Below are 19,778 nucleotides of genomic sequence, written 5' to 3' on the forward strand. Positions count from 1 at the left end.
TATGTCAATCCGTCACTGACGGCACTTTCAAGACTTTATGATAAAGCAAGGACTATTATTCAGGAAACCAACGGTTCTGCATTTAAATCCTTGCTTGATTTGAAATCTGTTTATTTTCTGTCGTTTGCTTTCCTCGTTTTCTACAATTGTATGGTCACCTTCCTGTTGCCCTTTGGAACAATATTACTTTTTTTATCTCTTATTTTCTATTGTAGATAATCTTGTTATCTTCTCACTTTATAGCAACTTTAGAATCCTCATACTCCACTATTGTGGTCTGACTTCAGCACCCTGATAGCTTGTAATATAATCTGAAACATGCTCTCACCAAACTGCCACTCGTTTAGAATCTTCGGAAAGAATATCAAAGGATTTCTAGTTAATAACTGAGTTTTTTTCAGTTTTTTTGGTCTTTCCTGGAGTTGATGTCTCTGATTGGATTTGGATGTTCATGCATGATTTATTTTAGTTTTAGTGTTTTTTTGGTTTGAAATCATGTGTTTCTCTCCTCCCTAGCTTGTGATTTTGGGAATTTTTGAGGTGGTAGATCGTTTTTTTCTTATTTTATGCTAGTATATTTCTTTTTTTTATTTCCTTTTCCTTCCTTGCTATAGAGCGTTACGGGAGATATTATGTTGAAGTTGCTCGCAATGTAAATTTTGTTGGATAAGTAAACTCTGAACTCATTTTTAAAAAATTAAAAAGAAATATTCGAATTTTGTTGGATAAGTAAACTCTGAACTCATTTTCAAAAAATTAAAAAGAAATATTCGAATTTCTTTTTTTGTTAATTCTACCATTTCGCTCTTCTCATGAGCAAAACGCATTCTATGATTTTATACCCGTTTCCAAATCGTGTTGAGCATGTGCTGTCCTAATTCCACTAGAGTTTTCATACATCTGCCTCACAGGAGACACTAGATCGTCAGTATACGCCTGAATGTACCTAGAATACGGATTTAATGCATTCAAAAAATTAGTATCGTTAAGGTTCCACATACACAAAGGAAAACTCACCCCTCATTGAGGGCAGCCTCTCAGAATAGCTTTTAAAATATTTTTTAAGCCCTAACTCCTTGACTACTTCTAAGTTTCTGAGCAACAAGGAATTGTGCATTTTATAGTTTTATCTATTTTCCCTCCTTCCATGAATTTTTCTATAGTAGCGTTATCAAGTGACGTTCTATTTTCAAAAGTGGCGTTATCAAATGTTCTTAGTCAAGAGATGCGCCTAAGGCACGCTATTTAATTCCCATCGCTTGCTCTATGCGCCATACAAGTTTGTGAACAGCTGCTTCTGTGGAGCATCCGGTTCCAATAACTACTTTTGGTTACCTTTATATATTTTTGTTCTCGGGATTGTTCATGTGATATTTATTAACAAAAGAAATTCTACTAGATCCTAGTATACATACGGCCACAAGTCTACAGGTGGTCTGGCACCAGCTTTTACGCGATCATGTGTCAATAGATTTTTTATACTAACTGCCGGACTACTGACTTACATGACATTGCTTCTATGCTGACAAACTCATGAAATCGGTGGTTATTAAATAATTTAAGGGCAGTTAAGACTTTCTCTCTCCTTTCTTTCCTCTCTATCCCTTCTCGTAATCGTCACCCCTTCTCTCTCTCTCTTTCTCTCTCTCTCTCTCTCTCTCTCTTTATCTCTCTCTCTCTTTCTCTCTCTCTCTCTCTCTCTCTCTCTCTCTCTCTCTCTCTCTCTCTCTCTCTCTCTCTCTCTCTCTCTCTCTCTCTTTCTTTCTCTTTTTTTTCATTCTATTCACTGTAGATTGTTTTCATGAACTTTTTAGTTTGTTTTATTGCTGCTTCTGTTTCTGTTTTTCATTTCTGCTTAGAATTAACTGTTGTTGTTTACAAAGGTCACTTAGCATCGTTTTTGAAGATTGTAATACCTAGAAAATTTATCGTAATGATTTATTTGAATGCTAAATTATTGTTATTGCATCTTTTTAATGCTTAAATTAACTGAGATTTCATGCATTAATTGCTCATGAATGTATCTATTTTTGCTTAGTCTCAAAAATGTTGCGATCAATGGCTTGAAAACGTAAACGTAAAGGGATCTGGAAGCTTCCAATATAGAACAAAAAAAAATTGTTGCTAAATTTATGTATTTTTGTACGAAAAATTAGCGACTGCTAATTTCGGTGCTCAGGAAAATCAGTAAAGTAATGTAGATGACATCCTCAGTGTTTTTCAGCTAAACAAAAGCTGCCTAATATGCTCGAGTGTAACGCATGTTCTTTGAACAATAAAATCGACGAACTCGAAGTTGTTATCAAGCAGAACAACGCCTCAATCGCAATAATAAGTGAATTCTGAAACATTCCTTCTTTGTCAGTGTGCATTAAAGGCTACAATGGCTACTTTGATACTCGTCGTGACCGTGGCCTGAATCGTCGTGGAGGTGGTGTAGGATATTACTTTCGGGACGATCTACTGTCAAAGCTGTTAAGCGATCCAATTGACTCGACCATGAGATATTGTGGACGGAGTGTAAACCATCACATTTATCAAGAAGATTCTCGTGTATAATAGTCGCTTCGGTCTATTGCCCTGAGGTTGCCAGAAAAAGGAAAGAACTTATTGAGCACATACAGTTTTTTGTAGACAAAATGCGCCAAAATTACGGCTCTCCTGCCTTTTTGATTGTTGATGACTTTAACAAAAGAAACAAACAGGGGGTTTCCAGTGTCTTGGATTTGCGGCAAGCTGTCGCAATACCGATCCATCAGAGTGGCAGCATATTTGACTTGATCTTAACGAACCATACAGACTTCTATGATGCACCGTGGTCCCTTGGACCCCTCGAATTCCGATCATTTCATAAATTTCTGGTAAGTAAATTCAGCAATCCACAAAACTAAACAAGTCAAAACTACTATACGACCACTAACAAGAGATTCGATTCCTACGCTCTGTTGCTGGATCGGCAACTACGAATGTGATGACATTTGCTCCGTGTCGGACATCAACGTCAAAGTCAGTAAGCTAAATAGCCTACTTCAAAAGAAGTTCTATGCTTGTTTCCCTACTAAAGTCATTACTGTTACAGATACTGATAAACCATGGATCACAAGCGACCTAAAGGATCTAATTAAGACTCACTGTCACCTTCACAGCAATGGCGATTCAGTTGTTTCCTCCGAGTTGCTGAACCATATTGTCAAACCAAACTTGCGAACGAAGAGACAATACGTTAAGGGCAAAATTATGTCCTTTCATACGACAGATCCACATAAATGGCTTTCGTCAGTAAAAAAATTCCTGGTAAAGCGACACCCAGTGGCGTATGGGAATTGAAAGAGGATGGTTCCTTGTTATCAGTTACGGAACTGAACTCCTTTTTGTTGGCATCTATAGCACCTTTATGTAAACCATCAGTTCAGAAATCGAGTCTCTCATTACTGAAGCAGATAGCAGATATTGATGATGTAGGTGAAGCTTCTGAGTATGCCGTTTACAAGGAACTTCAAAAGCTAAAAAGGAGCTATGTGTCCTACCTTGACGAGCTTCCTTTAAAGTTGTTACATGAATTCACTGTTTTCCTTGCCAAGCCGCTCTCCTCCATTATTAACCAGTGTTTCCAAGAGCAAGTATTCCCTAGTGCGTGGAAGAGAGAGTACGTTTGCGTCTTACCCAAAGTGAAGGGTCCCAAATCTTGTGACCAACTCTGACCTATCTCAATAACCACGAACCTGTCTTAAAGTAGCAGAAATGTTTATTTACTGTGAGCTTATGTCACAGGTTTCTCCTTCTCTTGACCCATATTAGTACGGATGCTTGAAAGGAAGCAGAACAACTGTTTACTTAATGAGAATGTATCACCCTATTGTCGAGTGGCTTGACCGAGGAAGTGCGATTGTCGATCTTTTCCTGGTGGAATACCGAAAAGCCTTTGACCTTGTTCGCCATTTCATAGCTGTGACGAATTTACGCGCAAAGGGTGCATGCAAGCATATTCTTGTTTTAGTGTTTTTTTGTTTTGTTTTTTTTGCAAGACCGTTTCCAGTGCGTCTGCAGCCTTTTCTCTGGAACACCAACTCTGAATGGGCTGAGCTCTTGTTTGGCGCTCCACAAGGCACGAAACTTGTAGCGCTTTTGTTTTTAGCAGTTATAAACTTTGTCCTTTCTGAGATTGAGGACAAGTTTAAGTACGGAGATGACTTGTGAGTTCTTCTGAAATATCTCGTTGAAACTCCAAGGCAGTTCCCCAATTCAGTGTTGCAATAATGAGCAACTTTGAAGACCAATGTACTATCAACAACCTCCAAATCAACGAAGGAAAAACCAAAATTCTTCGGCTTTGATCCTCTTAAGAAGGACTTTGTCAGTCCTCCTCCACCGTGTCCTAGTGTATCTTCGGCTGTAATTCTCGGTGTAACATTTATCGTTGACTGCTTGTTTAGTCCTCGTGTTGATACAATCACTAAAAAGGCAAATGCTGCGATGCGTACCCTTATCTTACTACGTCGTTTCGGTTTTTCTGTGTCCCAACTTAAGACGGCTTATCTTACATACATCTGACCAACTCTCGAGTATGCTTGTCCTGTATTGGGCCCTCAAGTCAACGACACAAGTTACCTAAACGATCAACTTGAGTCACTACAGAAAAGAACTTTAAAGTTTTTCTTTCAGACGTATATATAAGTTTTGAATCGGCATTATCTGTTCTACAACTACTATCCCTTCACGAACGTTGGTTGTATACATCATTTTTATACAATCCTGCCTGAGACTCTAGGCAGGTGTGCCTTTCCAAAGGCACGCTCCAAACGCAGGTGTACGGGAGTAGAATGGATGTATGGACGGATGGATGACCTATAAGCTTATCTATCAACAAGTCAAATGAAATCATTTTTCTACAATACTAAGAAAGGCTTATGATAGATTTGTCTCACTCACTCACACTATCTGTCTTGGCCTTATCTATATGGAGAGTGTATGTTTAAGTGTTTGTTAGTACGTGCTTATACACTTTTCTGTTTCCACTGAAAACAAGTTAAACTACCCTAGATATAATTGTAAATAAATTTTAAGAACAATTTTGTGACAACGGAAATGGATATAGGTAATACAAATTAGAAAACCGTAAGCTAAAATTAATTAATAACGAAATTGCTAAAAAGTGGGACACCATGATAAAAAGCATACGATGCCCAAACGACTGAGCTGCCAACGGTACTGACCAAAGGAAGTATATGGAAGCTATGTAAGTCAACATTCGTTAGAGCCGAATGGCCGAGACCGTCATTGCCAAGGACCGTGAACGTTATAAGGGAGGGCTAAGGGCTGGAGAAAGTTATGGATGTCGAAAGACATCAAACAAAGTCTTCTTTGTACTACCTAAGGAGCTGCTGAAAACAGCTATTTATATATTTTATACAGTTTTAAATATTATATGTTTTATATATTATATTTATATATTTTATGTAGCTTCATGTGGCTTTTATATACCTTTAGATATTATGTCTTTTTTATATAGCACCTTAACATAATCAGTCATCAAAAATGAAGATTGTTGGTTTGGATTCCATTTTTTTTTTTTTCAGGCAGAGCTTCCAGAAGGAAACTTCATCTCAGAAGCAATCCTCAAAAAAGAAAGTGGAAAATTCTATGCTGATTTGAAGTCATTTTTTAACGACAAAACTGTGAATGTCAAATCTATTGAATATATGGATCTTCCTGATCAATTCTTTAAAATGTATTCAGTACAGAACGGAACAGGTAAGTCAAAAAGCGCGTTTTTTTAAACTGTAATTTGGCCCAAAATTTAAGATTTTAAAGACGAAAAGCGCATTCTTGGGCAACAAGTTACCACCTAGTTTAACGAACAAATCACGGTTTTAGAACTTACTCGGTCCTTGATGGAATAGGTAAGACAGTAGTTATATAGAAAACACAAGACAGAAAACATGAAAATAATTTCTTTAAAAGCTAATCAGTACACGACAGAACAGAAAACAGAAAAAGGGCCATTTTTTACCGCATTTACGCATAAAATTTTCAATTTTACTCAGACATTGATTCCTATGCATGTATATAGTCCAGAAAGGGAACAGGTAACACGATGAGTATTACCTGATCTAATTTTTCCTTCCGCTAAAGTCAGTTGGCTGAGACTTTTCTTAAAATACACCCGCAAAGTATCTTCGAGAACTAATTTGCATCCAAATTAAACTTTCCAAATTAGATCTTTTCTTTTCCTTTTTTTTTCTTTTTCTTTTCTTTTTTAATTTTCCTCTCCTTTGTCGTATTATTTTTATTTGTATGTGCATTGGGGTTGTAAGCCCAAACAAGCTTTGCTTTGGGCCTTTTGCTTGTTTTGATTTGTTTACTTATATTAATAAATCCATCTTTCTCTCTCTCAAATATTTCAACAATTGAGTCATTGGACCCATGTCCCTTCCCTGAAAACTTTTAGTTTCAAAAATGTCTCCCTTTACTTCCCTCATTTGTGCGTAATTTAAAAGTGTTTCTTCTCGTTCGACCCTTTCCTTTAAACTTAAGATTAAGATTTTAACGATTTCTTCCCCAGTTTCCCATCTGCCCTTATAATTAGCCATTTTTTTGTTGCTTTTCGAAAACACCTCTTAGTAGTTATGAAATGAAAGCACGAGAAATTATATTGACCCAAAAGTTCTTCAAAAAATTGCTATAAATAATAAATTTTAATAGATATTAGCTAATTAAATTGTAAAGAAATTTCTTTATTTCTTACATTTAAGTTTTTCTCGCTTTTCTTTAGCTTTAACGTTTTTAATATCTTCAATCTTGACCTTTTTTGGTAGAGATTTCTCTAGAATGGTCCAGTTGCAAGTTTGACCAATGATAAAAGTCTAAAAAAAGTAATTAATTGCTAGTTTTTACTTTAATACACAATTCATCTTGTATAAAAATCATTCAGAATTTTGGGTGCTTGCTTCCATTTTTTTTTTTTTTTTCGCTTTTGAGACAAATGATTCAAGATTAAATTAAGTAAAAAAATTATTTTTTAATGAAAATAAGGAGCGATATTAAAACTTCAAACAACTAGAAATTATCCCGTAAGTGAAAGGGGATGTCCCCTCCTCAATGCCCTCTCTTTGCACTAAAATTTTACTCTTTCTCACAATTCTACATTATACAAAAAATAAAAAACTAACTATTTTAGACTGTGCTTACTTTCACTTGAATCAGGACACAAGCTATTCCTGGCGCTCGGACGTGACAGATGGTTGTATTCTTTTGGGTGCGGTCAAGAGTTAAAGGGATAATAACTTCAAAACTGGAGGATTCTATCGGTTGCGGTGTCATCTGAACCCACCAATGGGCTTGAGGTCGAACTTGACAGTATTCATTTAGGATTTCGACTGGCTTCCGCAACTTTTTTTCAGCTTAGGAGTGACATACAATTAAGTGACCTCGAAACAAAGGAATTATCAGGTCTATAATAGGCTTGACCGAACCAGGACAAACGGTCGCGGCGAATGATGCTTTGCATTTTTACCACACTAGGTGACTGACAGACAGGCTTACTACCTGGAACCTGATTATGGGTAGTAAAGAAACTTATTTTAATAAAACCTTAAATACTTCTCAAATACAAAGTTCGTGCAACTACAGCAAGTTGGGGCAAAATTATCTGTTAAACAAATAACTAGATAAATTAAATGTTTTGTAGAGGAATTTTCTAAGAATACCTTTTAGATATTTGGTTCAATCCCAATTTCCAGGGCTGAGATAGTTAGGGCACGGCCGAGAAAGAAAGGTTAAGATGGCTAGGAGACATTTTACGGATGAAGGATGGCTTATTGCCAGATTTTATACTTTGCCATCTATCTGTTGCCAAACGGTAGGCAGGTTGTCCCTGAATGGCATAAAAAGAGGTCATAAGGAAGGATTTAAAGAAAACAGGACTTTTATTTGAGGGGTTAAAGAGTGAACCTTTGAATAGATTAGGGCGGTGGGGTAGCTTGCGCAGCTCTGTTGGCTTCAAGCGGCTTGGTGCTTCAGTGAGTTATAGTGAGTGGTGCAAATAGTAGTATGCCTATACGGGAAAAATCTTGATGATCATAGAAATTTGAGGCATCCCTGTTTTGAAATGTGTAGAGTAAGATAGTAGTAGTGATTGAAAAGAAGTTTGTGCTAGTATCCTTTTGGAACAAGCTTATCACAATTGAATTGCTTCGAAAGATTTTTCTAATAAGGTGTATACAGCTGTGCTCAAACATAGTCACAAAACGCTGATAACCGTTTGTTTTTTCAACCCAAACGGGAAAAATGGCAGATTTTTTTATTGAAATAGCAACTCCTTTAAAGCAATGGAATGCAATCATTTTGGGAGATATGAATTAAACCAGACAGCGGAAAATATTTAAACCAGAAAATGGGGGAGACAAAACGAATTAATTGGAAAATTACTTGAAGATTTTAATAATTTTTAACCCCAATATTTTGCTTGCAATGCCATTTATCTTCAGACTCCTTGTTGCTTTTGGGATAAAAGAATTATTCACTAACCGCTGTGCCGCTACCCCTCTTCTTAACTCTCTTGGTAGGAGGACAAATCCAGTATGAATACAACCCCAGTAACAAATACAACTAAAAACAGAGCAGAGGTGAGAATGAAATTCTCACCTTTTTTTCTTCTTTTTTTCAAATCAGAAGAGAGTAGATGGCCAACCTCTACAACAGCTGTTACAGGTCCAGCCGAAGAATCAAAGCTCAATAGATTTCTTGATAAAATGAGTGGCAAATGAGTGGCATAGGTACCTAATCATTTGTACCTAGTTCTTGCATCTTGCAGAAACGAATCGGAAACTGAATATCTCTCTAAGTTTAAAAATATTGATATCCCTATAATGTTTCCTAAAGTTTCTTGTATTTTCCTCATGGTCTGCTTATGTTATAAGAATATTCTTCAAAATTGTAAAAAAAAAATTAAAAATCCAATTTTATCTCAGCCTCAAAGAGTTTGTTTTTAGGCCCGAATATTTTAACTTTCAGTAAGAGGCCCTTCAAATAAATAAGGAGGTAGGGAGGATATATCTTCTAAGTCACCTATCTCTGAGAAGTATAGAGACAATGAGCGTGTGAGCAAGTTTTTCCAGGAAAAGTACTATGCCTTTACTTTTTGTAATTGAGTCTTATTATTGTAATTATGTAATTATTCTTTGGGGGAGCTGGGGGTGTTAATTTGGAAAAATTAGAAAAATTGAGGTATTTTTAACTTAAAAACTGGTGACCGGATCTTAATGAGATTTGATATTTAGAAGGAATCCATGTAATTATTCGTCGTAATTATTCTCATGGCAACTAATAGGAAGTTCTGCCCTTTTTGTGCCTTTTCAGAATGTTACAAGTAGAAATAAGTCTGAAAGAAACAAACTTAAAGGAGTACCTGAATACGATGAAGCTCACATCTTATGACTAGAACATGTCTATGTCAAACCACAGGCTATTGGCATCAACATTGACTTCAAAATATTTCATGCTCAAGATACATGGTACCAAGCTTTTTCAGCGATGGCTTCCGCTCTTGTCGTCTCATTATGATCTCTTCACATTTGGGAAACCCTTTGGGCTGCTGATCTATAAAAAATTATATGGTCAGTGAAAAATCAATGGCATTAATTCTATTTGTGATATTAATGACATCAATTTAATCATTTAATGACTATTAAATAAACAGAAAATAGCTCCTGAAAGAATTCAGTATTTGGCCCAATAGAATTCTGCGCCATGAATCTAACACTAGAAATGTTACTAAAGTACAACGTGCGCCTCCGAAAACAACAAATCTTTTCCGACTCTAAATATGCTTTCTGTACCCTTATTTTCTTTTAAAAAGAAGCTGATGATAAATACTATAAACCATAGAATAAGCGATGTCTATAAGGCATATCAAACCACAAAAGACCGCTAATTATCCTGTTTGTGAGTTATCTTTCTCTCCCCCTCAGACGCCTTTCAACATAGATTAGCGGTCATCACGGTACGATTTTTATCTCGATCAACTAATTAAATTAGAGAAATATTTGTCCAGATAATACGAGTAAACGTACAAAATCTGATTCAACATGCATTTCTTCGTAATGTACCCCCTTCCTCGGGTAAATATCCTATCCAACCGTGCTATGGGGTGGAACCGATTAGTAATGAGGCCATAGACCGCATACAATATGCACATACGAGGATCATTATCAAGCCTCATCACTGACTTAACTACTTCTTTTAAGGACGTCCTTTTGCGTATCGCTATAAGCTGTGTACGTTCAGGAGTCAGCTTCCTATATAATTTCTGGTCGTTCAGTGTTCACTAGTGCGAGAGGTCACTTTCAAAGTTATCATGCCATCTCTCCCTAGGTATTCTTCCTATCTTTCCCTCAGGGACAACTTTTGGCACGTAAGATTTCTCAATTTGATTTATGTGACCCAGCCACCTAAGTTGCTGTAGTCGCTGTTTCTAAAGAACTGTAGTAGCTCGTTTTATTTCTTTTTTCAAGGTCTTAGTTTGAGACTGTCTTGATATGCTGTTCCAACTTACGGTGTAGCTTTTTTATTTCGAAGATGAAATTTTTCTACTAAATAATTTTTTTTATTTCTACGTTCGTCCTCTACCTTCTGCGCTTCTGCGTTTTGCAGGCGTACCTGGCAACAAGGACAGGACAAAACTTACTACTGGCATCCAGAATCCACCTTTTTTTTTAAGAAGCCTTACAACAACAAAATCATCACTAAAATATTTGCATAACCCAGAATAGCAGAAACAGATTTTCAAAAGTATTCTTACATTTAGAAAACTTTCCTTCATTAAATTAAACAAGTTCAAACTAGTACAAAGAAAGTATGCAAGTCCCAAATAGACTCTGTCTTGGGTTAAATATTAAGAAGAAAAAGAAGAAGAAAGTCGTTTTAACGATTTGTGTAGCAGTATTAGGTAGTATATATTATATTGACTAAATCTGACATAGGTAGTGAAATGATTTTTCTCTATGGCTGGTTTAAAGGATACTCTCCATGGAAAAATTGAAAATAATGGCCCAAAACTGCATGCGTGTTATTTTAACCCCCTAATAATCTAACGCGCGAAAAAAACATACAAGTCCCAAATAGACTCTGTCGTGGGTTAAATACTAAGAAGTAAAAGAAGAAGGAAGTGTTTGTAGCGATTTGTAATAAATAGTAAACATTAATATAGTAGTATTTGATAGTATTTATTATATTGACTGAACCTGCTATAGGTGGAAAAGTGATTTTTCTCTATTGCTGGTTTGAAGGATTCTCTCCATGGAGAAATTGAAAATAGAGGCCCAAAACTGCATGCGTGTGATTTATACCCCCTAATAGGGAACTTTTTTGATTATAACTACACACTACTGCTGCTGTGTTGCTTCCTCCAAAGTTTATTAAATATTATATCACCTTAAAATATACCTAAAGATTCTATAGTTGTTTATTTTATTATTTTCAGTATCTCAAGAAGAAACTTTTGAACTGATTTACAAATGGAATGATGATAAGACAATATCCCTTAGTGCTGTTTCCCTAGCTAGTGACGGTGTAACTATTCCAATACGAGGTCATATCGCTCTAAATAATTCTCATTTCCTAACAGCTAGTCTGAATTGGACTCCAACGATCTACTCAGATGTAAAGGTAAGATATTTTTGCAGTATTTATCTAATTATTGCATTTCTTTGGAGTTATTGGAGGGCACTTTGTCCCCTCCAAATAAACACGGATTGAAAATCTTTGCGTGGCTCTGCTTTAACAACGCAAATGAAGGCTATGTTTTCAATGGTTTTTTTTTCACATATTCAGGAGCCTTTCCATTGGGTTTACATGGAAAATGAGCGATTTTTCCCCTGTAGGCACATTTTTTAGACCTTTCGACCGTTTCAACTAAAACAACTATAAAATACTTCAGATCTGGTGTCCTACTGGACTGAGGGAACACGTGGGACAGCGCAAAGTATTAATAAGTCGTTTGCTCGCTTTCTGATCAGAGTTCAGAGTTTTATTCACCTAAAAATACAACTTGAGATCACAATATTCTTATTCCGCTTCGAAAGGTTCCATGGGCCTGGGATTCTTAAGGGTTATTTGGTTTCGTCCCTTAAGGAGGGCATTGTTAAGTTGAAGTTTTAGTCAATTGATTCCTCCTTTGACTTTTTGCGGTCATCTGTTCTAATTTATGGGCTTGGAGGAGGGGGGGATAAATTGAAAAAGGGAAAATACACTGCAGTTTCGTCACTATTTGCTAAGCCGATGCAATTGAGTGTACTCTCACTTGAGAAGTTTGTTTTCTTGTTATGAAAGATGTGCCTACAACAGCTACGATAAAAATTTAGCCTGTATATACTATACTCTGCTCAGTTTTTATGGAAAATCTCACCTCTAATGTTTACTCTCTAGGGAAATTCTCTTTTTTTTTTATTATGTCCTTGAAATTTTATCAAAAATATTTCTTTAATAACCTGTTTCTAGCAGCGCTGCTGAATGGCAGCTGCTTCTTTGATCTGCTTCTTTTGATTGAATTTTGTGCTTAGTAAATTTGGAATTATTCTCTATTATTTTCTAGGAGTACATCACTTCATATATAGCCACAAAAGTAGGAGATGTCACTCAATTCACTGTGAACAGTGTGCAATCATCATATGAAAGCATCGTTGGCGACTTGCTCCCATATATGGAGAAAGAAATAGAACCAGTATTCACACCATTCAAAGAGGATATTGAATCAGAAATTGATAAACTTGTTGATGATTCCATTGCCATTCAGGAACTCTTTGAAACCATGTACGAAAAAAACGACTTTTTAATGAAAACAGTTGTTGGTCTTGCGAAAATATTGCTTGAAGAATATCCTGTTGATGAGGTTCTGAGAGAATTTAAGGATTGGCTGGCTGTTAAACAAGAGGAATTAACCGAGGGTATAACCTCAAAAAGCTATGACTTCGAAGCATGGGCTAATGATTTAGAAGACCAGGTAATTTCTAAATGTACCCTCAATGAAAAATCTTTACGTATAATCAATGTTAAGATGTATCATTTTTAAGTTTCATAATTTTTGGAATTTGGATTTTGAATTTCTCTATATAATTTACTCGTTAATTAGTTTTTTTTAGTTCGAAAATTTGTGATTTTTTCTAAATCTTACTTTAATAAGATCTCGTTGATGAGGCTTTCGGAGAATTTAAGGATTGACTGACTGCTAAACATTAGGAATTAACTAAGGGTATTATCTCAAAAAGCTATGACCTCAAAAAGCTATGCCTTTGAAGAATAGGCTAATGATTTAGTAGAATTGGTAATTTTCATCCTCCATAGTAAAACCTTATATTTTGTCACTCTCATGCCTAACTAAATGCGCATTTAAGAATAAAATAGTGCCCTGTAGAAAAACAATTCCGTTGTGAGCCAATTTCTGTAGTCAATCTCGTTTCTGGCTTTTGTTTTGCCCTCTCTCGGTTTTGGGAATAAAATATGAGAAGATACCAATTTTAAAGAAGCTGCATATTCGTTTTTTCTTAAGTATGGTATCATTTTACATAACAATAATTATTTTAAAAGTTATCAGCTTTTCGTTAGTTTTACTTAAACCCTTTTTTAATTTTAAATGTATGTCAATTTTATTTAAATTTTACTTTAATTTCAGTTAAAACTTTTATTATTTGAAATTAGGTTAATATAAAAATTTAATATAAAGATAATTAAAATTCAAAATAAAATTTTTAATTTTGTATTAATTGTATTTTAAGTTATGTAACTGTTTAAAAGTTATAACTTTAAAGCAATATCGTTAATAGATATATCGCTTCATGATAAAAGTAAGGTGTCGCTTCACCAGGCGTTTGTTATTAAATTTGGCTTGACTTAATACGCCTACGTCGTAGGAAACAATGGTATTTTAACCCTTAGACTGCTACTATGTGGGAAAGGGGACCTTGTTTAGGGTAATACCGGCCATTTTAGGAACTTTCTTTGGAAGTCCTTCTACCTCGTTTAAGGTCTGCTTCTATGGCACGATCAACCATGCGATAAGGGGTCGAAGTCATACGACTCGGAGCAGGAGTTGCCGGAGGCATCTACCGGAGGGAGATGTGTATAAAACATCTGAGGGTAGTGAGCCAAATGGCTTTGTTCGATTATCAAATGCATCGGTTCAAAATAATTTGATTGTTTTTTGATAAACTATACACCGATGCTTAGACCAGTATATTAATAAAGTAATTTTGCAAAGAAATTGTCTTGCTGGAATGATTTTGTTGACAAATGAAATCGTCTGGTTAAAGAACCAAACTGGATATATTTTAGTATTAAATATTTAGTATTTTAGTAAGCCAGTATTAAATACGAAACACTTGCTGAGTTTAATTTTATTTGCTTTTTCAGTCATCTGTTTGGAGAATTTGAGATTTGTGTGTCTGCTTATAGCTATTTCTTTTCTACATTTAATGTTTATCATGTTTAAGTTTTTCATATTAACTGCTTTATATTTATATTTTTTTTGTATTATTTAAAATGTTCTTAAGTACATGTTAGCGTGGACATTGTCAAATTATCCTTCCAAGGTTTGTATAGGGGGAGGGGGGGATTTTTGAGAGCAACAAGCTTGTCAATTGATATGGCAGTAGAAGAATTTTCGTTATTTGGTCCTCCAAAAGAGTTTTACATTATTAAATTACAGCATTATTATTATTATTATTATTATCACATTATTAAGAGTCTATGAGACAATTGTGAGGAATAACATACTTGTGATTCACACGTTCTTAAAATGTCTACCATCTAGAGCCAGGGAATATGACTGTTGTTTCCAAACGACTTGCTCGCCCCAAAATAGAAATTCTCAAATTATACAGAAAACTGAAACGTTGGATATTTTATATAAATAATTTTTTTCTTTTAATTTCATGTTTAAAAAAATGTAACGAAAAATTGTATAGGCCTGCGTAGAACCAAGAGTGTAATTCGAACTTTCTGCAAACGTTTCGTTCCATCTTTTGTCATTCTCCAATTGAGATTAATAAACTGCAGTCTAAAAACAGACTTTAATATTTTCGACACCTCCCCGCGCCCTCCTCCCCTGTAGAACCACCAGTATAATTTGAACTTTCTGCAAATTTTGAGATTCTCGTTTTACCATCCTCTCAGAGAGATGAAAAAAAACAGCTGTAGTCTAATAATGCGGTTTAGGATTTTCCACTTCCTCTCCCTCTCCTCCCTTCCTTAGGAGTTCCCATGAAAGAAATGTCACCATGCCGCGAAAATGTCATAATGTTGCAAAACTGTCACTATGCTGCAAAAACAGATGACTGAAAGCTAAAAACAAGACATGAAACTAATCAAGGTTAAACTAGCATGAAACAGTAATATATGAAAGAAATGTGACAGATAAGATTGCATAAATATCTAAGTTCAAAATTCAGAATTTCACAATAATTTCTCCACAGAATAGTTCACAGTATGGTCAAGTATGGTTCTAAAGCGTGTGCGCTCTAAAAAATTTAGGAAGATTTGCTCGATGTCTTCCAAAGAAATGGTGTACGGATTGTTTTGGGTACCCTACTGACTGGCTATTTTTCGAACAGTCAAACAGTAAGTATCTCTTTGACAACAGTAAGCAGCATCTAAAACAGTAAGGTGTACGAAAAATGGGGTTCCTTGAAAGAAATGTCACCATGTGACATTGAAAGAAATGACATTTCTTTCACCCTTGAAAGAAATGTCACCATGCCGCGAAAATGACTGTCACTATGCTGTAAAAAAGTCCTGCTGTTTCATTTCGTCGGTTAATACTGCAGGTCAGTTAAGTTTGTTTAAGATTTTTTGTATGAATGCGGACAATCAAAGACTTCATGGAAGCATGTATATTTTTAGCATTGGGGATGCACTTTAGTAGATTTTTGCATGGTCATTGTCAAACTGGCTTGTTGATAAATTATTATTCGCTCAATAGCTTTTTCTCACAAAAAACACGCATTTTTGTTACCATTTTACGGATTAGATGAAAATATTGGAGTGGAGAAGGGGGTTTAAACATGATACCCCCCTGGATACGACCTTGTAACATCCTTTTGCGTTTAGGGCACATCCTTGTTAACATACAAAGTTAATATTCAGTCAAGCAATTTAACTTTAAAATCAAACTATAATGTGTGTTGTGAGCTTCGTCCATTTGATATCTGTGAGACTCATATATGCTATCCTTTGTCAACAAAAGCAAATAACTAACAATAACTAACAAGAGCTAAGAACTCATATGGCACTTGTGACGAGGCTGGAAGAGCCAAGAGCTTATATGGTATGAGCTCTAGCAAAATTCTAAGAATCAATAGATTGATTTAAAAGGAAAATCCGAGACTTAATGCCGTTCGGGATTTAAAATAAGAGCTCTGAGTCACGATGTCCTTCTAAATATCAAAATTCATTAAGATACGATCACCCGCTCGTAAGTTAAAAATACCTATTTTTTCTAATTTTCCTCTCCCTTCAGCCCCCCTTTTTGAAGTCAATTTGTGCAGCTCCCTGACTAGCCTACTAATTTTCATCGTCCTAGCACGTCCAGAAGCACCAAAATCGCAAAAGCTCTGAACTTCACCCCCTAACTCCCCCAAAGAGACCAGATCCAGTCTGGTTACGTCAATCACTTATCTACGACATTTGCTTATTCTACCCACTAAGTTTCATCCCGATCTCTCCCCTCTAAGTCTTTTCCAAGATTTCTGGTTTATCCTTCCAACTCTCCCCAGTAGAAATAAGAGCTCTGAGACATAGATTCCTTCTAAATATCAAATTTCATTACGATCCGGTCACCAGTTTTTAAGTTAAAAATACCTCAATTTTTCTAATTTATCCAAATTAACACCCCCAGCTCCCCCAAAGAGGACGGATCCGTTCCAATTATGTCAGTCACGTATCTATAACTTGTTCTTATTCTTCCCATCAAGTTTCATCCCGATCTCTCCACTCTAAGCGTTTTCCAAGATTTCCGGTTTCCAAGATTTCTGGTTCTCCCCTCTAACCCCCTATGTCCCCGGATCCGATTCGAATAGCGAATGAAGCATCTGAGACATAATATTCTTCTATATATCAAGTTTCATTAAGATCCGATCACTCATTCGTAAGATAAAAATAAATCAATTTTCACGTTTTCCAAGAATTCCGGTTTCCACCTCCAACTCCCCCCAATGTCACCGGATCTGGTCGGGATTTAAAATGGTAGCTCTAAACCACAAGATCCTTCTAAAAATCAAATTTTATTAAGATCCGATCACCTGTTCGTAAGTTACAAATACCTCATTTTTCTGATTTTTCCGAATTGTTCCCCCTCCCCTGCCTCCACCAAAGAGAGCGGATCCGGTCCGGTTATGTCATTCATGTATCTTGGACTTGTGCTTATTCTTCCCACCAAGTTTCATCCTGATCTCACCGCTTTAAGCGTTTTCCAATATTTCCGGTCCCCCTCCCCAATGACGCTGGATCCGGTCGGTATTTAAAATAAGAGATCTGAGTTACGAGGTCCTTCTAAACAGAAAATTTCATTAAGATCCGATCAGTCCTTTGTAAGTTAAATTACCTCATTTTTTCTAATTTTTCAGAACTAACCCTCCCCCCCCCCAAGTCCCCCAAAGAGAGCGGATCCGTTCCAGTTATGTCAATCACGTATCTAGGACTTGTGCTTATTTTTCCCACCAAGTTTGATCCCGATCCCTCCACTCTAAGCGTTTTCCAAGATTTTAGGCTCCCCCCTCCAACTCCCCCCAATGTGACCGGATTCGATCGGGATTTAAAATAAGAGCTCTGAGACGCGATATCCTTCTAATATCAAATTTCATTAAGATCCGATTACCAGTTCGTAAATTAAAAATACCTCTTTTTTCTTGTTTTTCCGATTTAACCGTCCCCTCCCCCCACTCCCCCCAGATGTTCGAGTCGAGGAAACGACAATTTCTAATTTAATCTGGTCTGTTTCCTGATACGCTTGCCAAATTGCATCGTCCTAGCTTACCTGGAAGTGCCTAAACTAGCAAAACTGGGACAGACAGATCGACAGACCGACAGAATTTGCGATCGCTATATGTCACTTGGTAGATACCAAGTGCCATAATAAAGGAATTCAGTTGATCATCTCTCATTGACTATTTGGTTGAACAAATAAATCTTCAGCTCTAACACTTGGTTTATTTATTTAGATCAATAATTTGAAAGAAGTCTGGGAAGAAAGCATCTATAACCCAGCAATCGACGCCATGGCTTCCTTACGAGATGGATTGATGTCTGCCTTCCATGATAGATTAGAAACTTATGAAAAGGTAATTAAAAAAATATTGTAGCCCTAATTTTGTATGCCTTAAAATTCACTATATAGTTCACTTCACTATATAGTCGAGTCTGCGAAGGTATCTATCAGAAGCTTGTTGTAACCCATATTTTCTATATTTTTGTCAAATTGACTTTTATTTTTCCTTTTGTGATCTGGAAAACACTGAGTGCTTACCACTAACAACTCACTGCAGGACCAAGTCGCTTAAGGCCATCACAGCTGCGCTGTTGAAGTAGTTAAAAGAGTAGACCTACATAAAATAGTTGGTCTACTACCACTAACAGCTCACTGCAACAACAAGCCGCTTGAGTCCATCACGGCTGTGCTGTTGAAACAGTTAAAAGAGCACCTAATCTGCTACCACTAACAGCTAACTGCAAGACCAAACCACTTAAGGCTATCATATCTATGCACGCTCCTCCTCTATCCCAATCTATTTAAAGTGTTCCTTTTTAGCTCTCCCAAGAAGTTCCAATTGCCTTTAAATGCTTCTTTACGATCCTCTCCAATTCAATTCGGGGACAACCTGTTTTTTGCTTGACCTTTAATGGTTGACCGAAAAGGGCGATCTTTGGCAATCTATCATCTTTCATCCAGAGAAATTGTTTTCCTCATTATTGGAAATTTATATGCGGAAAACGAACAAACTGAAATCTGAAGAGAGAAGATGGGGGTGTATGAAAAGCAATTGTGCCAAAATGTCGGAAAAAAGGAGCATGTCAGTAAAACCAATTTTAATGTAATCAGGTATTCAATGAAGCCCTTTTTATTTTGAAATTCTTTGTTTCTCAAGTAATTTTCAAATGCTTCTAAGTAAGCTGTGTTTCATTCCTTATGGAGCTGATGTCCTTTTTTAAGTGAAATGAGAGTATTTAAAAAAGAACATGCAGATGCCCTATGCATTGAGAAGAAATTCAACAAGCAGAACTGGTGGAAGGAAAATCAATAAAATAATGTTTTAAGAAGGGAGCGGAAAAAAGGATGAAAAGCAAATTTAAATGGCTCCAATATATGTTTAGAAAAAAATAGATGTATAGTTTTACTTTAATCATGGTTTCAGTAAAGCCTTCTATTGTATTTAATTAATGTTTGCTTTGTTTTGTCACTAACTCAAATAATTCCTAATTGGCTCCTATTGAATAAAAGAGTTGACTGACTCCTTCCCTGAACTGTAAATCTCGAATGGATATTTGATCTGTGAATTAACAAAAAATAGTATGGGCGAGATTAGTGAGCATATATGCTAAAAAAAAAAAAAAAAAAAAAAAAAAAAAGAATCACTATAGAAATACATAAACAAATGGAAAGCCATGCAAAAATCTTCCGACAAAAAAAAACTAAATCAAATGAGAACACAACTGACAAAATTCAGGCAGAAAAAAGCATAGGAGACCATCTCATCGCCACTACGTTGCAATCCCGAATTAAAGCTAACAATTCC

At 35.9% G+C, this 19,778-nt stretch overlaps 1 protein-coding gene across 1 annotated transcript in view; it reads left to right on the plus strand.

Annotated features, from left to right (window-relative positions):
• LOC136031509 (uncharacterized) overlaps positions 1 to 19,778 on the plus strand; it is a 305,780-nt gene that overhangs the window by 235,171 nt on the left and 50,831 nt on the right. The window contains exons 46-49 of the mRNA XM_065711175.1: positions 5,577 to 5,751; positions 11,480 to 11,664; positions 12,590 to 12,997; positions 18,207 to 18,326. Coding sequence (XP_065567247.1) covers positions 5,577 to 5,751; positions 11,480 to 11,664; positions 12,590 to 12,997; positions 18,207 to 18,326 — 888 coding nt within the window. The remainder of the gene's footprint in view (positions 1 to 5,576; positions 5,752 to 11,479; positions 11,665 to 12,589; positions 12,998 to 18,206; positions 18,327 to 19,778) is intronic.

The sequence above is a fragment of the Artemia franciscana genome, chromosome 9 (genome assembly GCF_032884065.1).
Source record: "Artemia franciscana chromosome 9, ASM3288406v1, whole genome shotgun sequence".
Lineage (NCBI taxonomy): Eukaryota > Metazoa > Arthropoda > Branchiopoda > Anostraca > Artemiidae > Artemia > Artemia franciscana.